This window comes from Lolium rigidum, chromosome 7 (assembly GCF_022539505.1).
Source record: "Lolium rigidum isolate FL_2022 chromosome 7, APGP_CSIRO_Lrig_0.1, whole genome shotgun sequence".
In the NCBI taxonomy this organism is placed as follows: Eukaryota; Viridiplantae; Streptophyta; class Magnoliopsida; order Poales; family Poaceae; genus Lolium; species Lolium rigidum.
Genome location: NC_061514.1, coordinates 181,668,794 through 181,676,303, shown reverse-complemented (window position 1 = coordinate 181,676,303; position 7,510 = coordinate 181,668,794). Strand labels below are relative to the sequence as shown.

The 7,510-nt window shown below is 56.3% G+C and overlaps 1 protein-coding gene across 1 annotated transcript; it reads right to left on the bottom strand.

The window, feature by feature from the left end:
- Positions 1–225: 225 nt before the first annotated feature.
- LOC124678103 (L-ascorbate oxidase homolog) lies at positions 226–2,880 on the bottom strand. The gene is made up of 6 exons (XM_047214031.1): positions 2,577–2,880; positions 2,182–2,291; positions 1,700–2,067; positions 874–1,597; positions 688–766; positions 226–572 (listed from the first exon to the last, which is right to left on the bottom strand). The coding sequence occupies exons 1-6, from the start codon at positions 2,733–2,735 to the stop codon at positions 369–371; spliced, it is 1,644 nt and encodes a 547-aa protein (XP_047069987.1). The 5' UTR covers positions 2,736–2,880; the 3' UTR covers positions 226–368.
- Between the last annotated feature and the right edge of the window lie 4,630 nt (positions 2,881–7,510).

Sequence of the window (7,510 nt, the reverse complement as noted above, 5' to 3'; positions counted from 1 at the left end):
TCCCCCAAACGCGGCACGAACGAAACACGTCCCCCAAACGCTCGATCCGGCGCGGTTTGGGGGACGGTTTGGGGGACGCGGCTGGAGATGCTCTAATACCACTTGGACATGGAATTGAAGATATCTTCACTGTATCTTCGAAAAGAAAAAAATCTTGAACTACTTTACAGAAACAAGAACACTGAATAGCATTGAGAGAGCCTGAGGTCTTGTCCACAGGCCAAACATAAGGAGGTGAAATACTGACATCATCAAAGAATGGTAGTACATCAGTTTTTAGGCAGAGTACATATTTCCGGAAAATCGTAATTATGATCTTCAGTTCAGCTATATATAATATAGTAGTATAGACTTATTGTTGTTCTTCCTCAGTGTGCATACTCAGCAGCTTTCCCGCAGAGTATGGCGTTCGTTGGGATGCTGTATTCATTGGAGAAGCTCTGCTCCGGCGTCCAGACCCTCAGATACAGCTGCTGGCCGAGGTACTGCCGATCCCAGTTCGCCGACCTCAGGTTCCACATCCCTTGATTGTCCAGCGACACCAAGATCGCGGACCATCCGTTTGGGTACACCTGATGAAGCAATTGCAAATGTTCAGAGTTCAGGCTTCAGAGTCAGGTTCTTGATTTACTCTTAACAAGGTGGTACAAAGAATTTGATGGAACTGGTTATGCTATACATGCATACCTGAACTGTATGTCTTGCTTGAGCGTCGACTAGGTTGTAGTTTGGCCGCTCATTCTCAGTCCACTGGCCGTTGCCGTACCTGAATCAGTTTGTTGAATTGAGTCGATGTGCATATAATGTGGATTATTAGTTCAAGTCAGAAATCGTTTGGCGCCTCGCGAAGTTTCAGGCGGCAATGGAGCTTACCCGACAGCCCAGAAATCGTATCCATCAAGATGCCAGGACTGCATCTCGTTCTCGGTGTTCTGGAACACGACCTCGACAAACTCGTGCAGGTTGAGCCTGACCACCGGCGTCCCCAACTGGGGCGCCCCGCCGTCGGGCCTCGGCGGGACGCTGTCCCAGCCAATCACGTTTGCGATGTTGTAGGTGTCCACGAGCTTGAGAGGCGTGTCGGGAACAACGAAGGAGATGCCGTTCACCGCGTACCGATTCTGCCCGGCGACGACCACTGGCGGTGAGCTGGCGAACACCAGGGTCCTCGACGTCTGGATCGTGCCGTAGTGGAACGACCCCTGTGGGTTGGGCCGAGCGGCGCTGGCCGTCAGGTTCCACCGGAACGACCTTGCCTGGTTCATGGACCAGTCTGCTGTCTCCGGTGGCCCCTCCGGGAGCGGGCCGGGCGCCCTGGAGGTGGCGCTGCTGTAATGCAGCGTCCCGACGGACGTCAGCGCGCTGGTGCTATCCGGGTTGAACCGTGTCGATGCCACGACGGCGTAGTCCATTGGCGGCTGGTCGAGGGTGACGAGGAACGCCACTGACTGGCCGACGTGGACGTCGAGGGAGTCGTAGACGTTCTGCACTGGGTGCGTGCCTTCCACCTCCGCCAGCCTCAGAGAATGGCCCTGGATCCTGAAGTTGATGGACGTCTTCATCCCGACATTGGACACCCTGAACAGATATGTCCTGCCTGATGATGAACAAAATCAAGAATTTTCAGCAAGACTGATGTTGCCAAGAAAGTTCCAACGACGGTTTCGGAACAGAGATTGTGTGAGAGAATGCAGCCTACCTTGGTCGCCGACGAAGATGTCGGACGGCATGCCGTTGACGAGCAGCGCGTCCGGGAACGGGAGCGGCGCGCCGGAGTCGAGTGTCTGCCTGAGCTGGTCGTGGCCGGCGAGGTACCAGTCACCAACGAGGAGGGTGAAGTCGCCGTCGGGGGCCGGGTAGGGGACGGGGATGGCGGGGCGCTGGTAGACGTTGAGGGCGCCGAAGCCACCAGCGGATCGGTGCAGCGCGACGGAGGGGAAGTAGGTGAAGGTTCCGATCTGGTCCTTGGCCTGGAACTTGTAGGTGTAGTTGGCGCCCGGCGGGATGGGGCAGTTGGTGCCCGCCACGCCGTCCTGCCATGAGTTCTTCCGCTGCTTGATCCCGTTCCTGCATTTGCAGCAGCAGAATGCGTGGTCAGCCAAGAAACCTTGTCCGCCATTGGGAAGCGAGAGGAGGAGGAAGAAGGGTGGGACTGAGGTTAATTAAATTGAGTGTACTGACCATGTGATGAGGAATGGCTCGTCGAGGTTGTTAACGACGTTGACGATGAGGTTGTCGTTGGTGACGCAGTCGATGCGAGGGCCCGGGAACTGCCCGTTGATCAGGATGCCCTTGAAGAGAAACCAGATAGATAATGGCATGTCAGTCCAAGAATTCCCTTACCACTCATGAAGTACTACTATTGAATTCTGACATAATTCTGGTAATTTTTGGGGTAACACTAAGAGATTCAGTTAGAAATTGAACAAAAGTGTCATCCAGCAAACCCGGTGCACCAATTTGGAAAGCGAGCAGCATTTGGAGTTTGGGAAGAATCACCCCAAAATGGCAGGGTGAAAGCGTAGCGAAATTCAGAGAGGAGAGGAGGCCACAATTTCAGTAGTGCTAGCATATACCTGCTGGGTGGTGCCGAGCGGGTTGATGGGGCCATAGGTAACAGTCCAGTCGAAGTAGCGGTACGGGTCATCTGCGCCGGCGAGCTTCGCCGCCGCCGCCAGGAGGAGCACCCACCACCACGCCAGTGGCAGCGAAAACCTCGGATCCCTTGTTGCCATTGCTAACGGTTCCGTTCCGGATACACCGCGCCGGCCGGGACGAGTCTCAAGATCTGGAACCAGTGAGCGAGTGGCAGAGAGCGAGAGCTCGAGAGACAGAGATGGCTTTATGGCTGGAGCTGCTGGCTTTGGCTTGGGCGGTCGTAGCTGTGCTCCTGCTTTGCCTCCTCTTGCATTAACAATGGAAGAGAAAGGGGAAAGGAAGAGGAGCAGACGCGTATATGCGGCGCAGGTTTTGGGGAGGAAGGTGTATAAATGGAGGAGGTAAAGCGAGCGGGGAATGCGGGCTCGCCGCGTTGAGGTGCGGCGGCCAAGGATGGAAGGGGAATTAAAGGTGGCGAGGAGCCGAGGAAGAAGAAGACAGCCTGGGCCCTGGGCCGAGTTGTCCCCCTCTTCCAGTGCAGTCCAGTCCAGTCCTGGCTCTGCTTCTTTTTCAGTCCAAAGCACGTACGGCAATGGTGGTGCTGCAGGTCATTTGCTAAGGCTGGTGCCAATGCACCGCCCCACTCTAGGCTCGCCACGTCAGCTTTTTCCTCACTCTCACCCCACTCTCACCCCACTCTCACCCCACCTTGCCAATGCATGGGCTATAGTGAGAGCTCTCACTTCTCTCTCCTCCACATCAGCTTTTCTCTCTCCTCAACATTAGCTTATCTTTTTCAGATTACAACATTAAAAATAATGGAAGGAAATTATTTTATTGAAATAAAATTGTTACCGATTACATCATAAAAAGAAATTACATAAAAATTTGAAAAAATTACATAATCTAGGCATTATGAGCCCACACATGCTCAATCAAATCTTGCTGGAGCTATGTATACACCGGTGAGTCCCTCATTTCGTTGTCCATCTGAATCCTTGCTGCTAGGCTTGGTGGTGCATGGTGGTGTATTGCAGGGCCGACATTGGACTCAACGGTCTCATAGTTGTGCTCCAAATTTGTACCACGCTCATCGTCGATGATCATGTTGTGCAGAATGACACATGCACGCATGATCAACCCAAGAGTACGCCTCGAGAAGGAGCGTCCCGGAATCGCTAGAATGTTGAACCTAGCCTTCGACACTCCAAAGGCACACTCCACATCTTTGCGCCAAGTCGATTGAGCAACGAGTGAACATTCGCTGCTTTTCACTTTGTGGAAGAGTAACACCTTTCATGAACACCGGCCAGGAGGGGTAGATGCCGTCGGCAAGGTAGTAACCATAGTTGTACTCGTGTCCATTCACCGCGAAGTTCACTACGGGTGCTTCTCCCCTAAGCACATCCGTGAACAACGGCGACTGGTTCAGTACATTGAGGTCGTTGTTCGACCCGGCCACTCCAAAAAAGGCATGCCAGATCCAACGATCATACGACGCAACGGCTTCTAAGATTATGGTAGGGTGTTTGATGTCTCCCCTTGTGAATTGACCGACATAAGCCATCGGGCGGTTCCTCCACCGCCAATGCATGCAATCGATGCTCCCTAACATGCCCGGAAAGCCACGCTCCTCGGCTTTCGCTAACGTACGCCGAGTATCCTCGACGGTTGGTCGACGGCAAAACGTCTCCCCGTAACGAGCAATGATGCCTTCACGAATCTATCTAGACAATCTGATGTAGTTTGTCTAGCTAACTTAAGCCACTCATCTATCGTATCCGCAGAGGCTCCATAAGCTAACGGACGCAAAGCCGCGAGTACACTTTTGTAGGGGAGAATGACCGGGACGGTTGAGAGCATCAAATCTTTGGGTGAAATACGGAGAGTATTCACCCAATCTATCCACAATGCGCGAGAAAAGGGATCGCCTCATCCGATACCTTCGGCGAAAGTAGCTCGGAGGGTAGTTGCGGTCGTCGGCGAAGTAGTCCTCGACCGGCCCGATCGTGGGCACCAAGACGATCACGTTCGATGACCTCTCGGCGGCGTCGCGGCCGTCTTGGCTCCTCCTCCTCCTCGTTCGGCATCTCCTCCTCGTACTCCGCCCGGAATGCGGCGATCGGCTCACCCTCTATTCCGTCGCTCGAACCGGCTGGACGAAGACATGGCGTTGAGAGGGAGTGGAAGTGGAGAGTGGAGGAGATGAAATGGGTGTGGAGTGAGTGAAACCAGATGGCGGTATTTATAGAGGGGGGGCTGAAATTTTAGGGTTTTTTGAAGTACCAACGGCTACCCCAACGGCTAGCTGAGGTGGACGAATCAGATCGCGCCACCTCAGCCACTACCGCCCCTCTCCCGCCCCACTCCCGCCCGCTACCGCCCACTCCCGCCCCACTCCCGCCCGCCTACCGCCCACTCCCGCCCGCCCTCTCGCCCGCCCCCCTCCCGCCCCGGCCCGCCAACGCGCCGCCCCGCCTCCCGCCCCGCTCCCGCCTCACTCCCGCCGCCAATGCGGGCGGTAGCCGGGCGGTAGCGGGCGCCACCGCCGGCGAGCCCGCCAACGCCCGCGCTCCGGTCCCGCCCGACTCCCGCCCGCCTCCCGCCCCGCCGCGGGCGGTACCGCCTCCACTCCCGCCCGCGTTGGCACCGGCCTAAGGCTGGTGCCAATGCATCACCACACTATAGCCTCGCCACGTCAGCTCTCACCCCCACTCTCACCACACTCTCACCCCACGGTGCCAGTGCACGGGCTATAGTGACATCTCTCACTTCCTCTCTCCTCTCTATCGCCTCCCTACTGCCCCCACTAGCACCGCTATCGCCCCTCTCTCACCTCGCTGTCGCCCCCAACGCGGGCGGTAGCCGGGCGGTAGCGCCCGGCGCCAGCCCCAGCGCCCCGCCCTAGCGTCCCGCCCCACTCCCGCCCCACTCCCGCCCCAAACCAGGCGGTACCGCCCCCGCTCCCGCCTCCATTGGCACCAGCCTAAGGGCATCTCCAGCGGCGCGACGCATTTCGGACGGCCAAAAGTGGTCGCGAGCATCCGTTTGCGTCGTCCCACGGACATATTTTGTCCGTTCATCCGTTTGCGTCTGGGTGAGCTCTCACCGTGGCGACCCATTTTTTGAATTGCAACATAGTAAAAACATTGAAAGTAGTACATAAAAATGCATAAAAACTATACAAAGTAGATCTATAGGCCTAGACTACTTGCTTCCTGACGGGCCGGCACCGTCGTTGCGTCGCTCCGTCGCCTGCTTCTCCGCCGCCTCCCGCGCGGCTGCTATGGCTCGGTGCGCCGGCGCGTCCTCTTGTAGGCACTGCTCCAGCCTCGCGTTGGCGGCGTCGTCCTTGAGCGTCTCGAAAGACTCGACGAGGGTCCGCTGCTCCGCTGTCTTCTCCTCCGGCGTGGGCGCATCAGGGTCATCGGAGGACCAAGATATCTCCGAGTCGGAGTCCTCTGCTGCAGCGGCGGCCGCTAGCCTGCGCTGTTCCAGCTCGGCGTCCAACGCCGCGTGGCCCGCCAGCTCCTCCTGTGCTTCCTTCTCCGCTTCAGCCAGGGCCGCGTCGTCCCTGACCGGGTGGAGGAGGTCGGTGCTGTCTTCGGAGTCGAACTCGTCGTCGGAGCTCGAGGCCGGGGGAGGTGGAGTGGGAGGTGAATGTGGAGGTGGAGGCGCGGCAGCCTGGCCGCGTCCGGCGCTGCTCATGGCGGATCTGCTAGGGCTGAGCTGAAGCGGCGCTACGGCACCGGCGGTTAGGGCTTAGTGGGGAGGAGATGAGATGCTCGCGCCCCTGTTTATATAGGTCGGAGACAGGGCGACGGCCGCGCCACGCGGGGCATCGCCATTACTACACGTGGCACGCGAGGCTTCGCCATTAACGCTGCCGCAGACTGCCGAAGCGACGCCTCGGTGCTAGTACTGGTGGAGAAGACGCATCGACGCTGCGCACGCTCGCGGAAGCCGAGGCACGCCATTAACGCGGCCCTGCAAAGGCTGCAGCGCGCCGCTCGGAAGTAATGCCCGGAAGACGAAGCAGTTGTGCCGCTGCCAGGTGGGCCCGTGCGAGGACCGAGCGGACATTTTTCGCGACCGCCGAGCGTCCGCCGAGACGCAAACCTGGCGCCGCGAACGGCCCGGTCACTTTGTGTCGCGCCGCTGGAGATGGTGCACGATGCATTTTCGGTCCCGGCGGACACAAACGATCACTCAGCATCCGTTTGCGTCGCGCCACTGGAGATGCTCTAAGTAAACACTTCCCCACTGTGAATCGCAGCTGCCTGTACTGCGACGATCCGTAGAAGACGAATTGGCAGTAAATCACGGATTGAGCTTCAGTGACTTTGTCAGCCCACAAAGTCACTGACTTTGTGTCACTTACAAGTGGGGCCACCTGGGGTCCACATAATGAAGGGTTTCACCTGATCCCACTTGTAAGTGGCACAAAGTCAGTGACTTTGTGGGCTGGTAAAGTCACTGAAGCTCAATCCGTAAATCACTCCTTGATCTGGAGGAGTACTTACTTTTTCCAGGAACACGACATGCATTTCCATGTAGCGTTTCCCAAATCATCCATAAACATCATCGAATCAAGCGTTTGGGAGATGTGTTTTTCTTCGTGTCGCGTTTGGGGATGTCACTCGCCAGCCGCGTCCCCAAACGCCACCCCAAAAAAAATTTAACATTAAAATATTTTATTATTTCTATTTCAATAGAGAGAAGGAACGTTCCACAAACTAATACGTAATTGGGAACATGCTTTACACAAACTAAGACATAGTTTGAAATATAGTTTCCACAAACTAATATATAGTTAAAACATTGGAAAATAAGGAAATCTAACTAGTGTTGGCATCGGAGATTTCGTATGTTCGCTGCCAAGAAAGAACACTCCCAGACACTCTCAGTCACC

Coding starts and splice junctions, on each gene's coding strand:
- LOC124678103 (XM_047214031.1), bottom strand. CDS start 2,735: ATGGCAACAAGGGATCCGAGGTTTTCGCTGCCACTGGCGTGGTGGTGG. Junction 2,068..2,181: donor GAGCCATTCCTCATCACATG/GTCAGTACACTC, acceptor CTGCAAATGCAG/GAACGGGATCAAGCAGCGGA. Junction 1,598..1,699: donor CATCTTCGTCGGCGACCAAG/GTAGGCTGCATT, acceptor GTTCATCATCAG/GCAGGACATATCTGTTCAGG.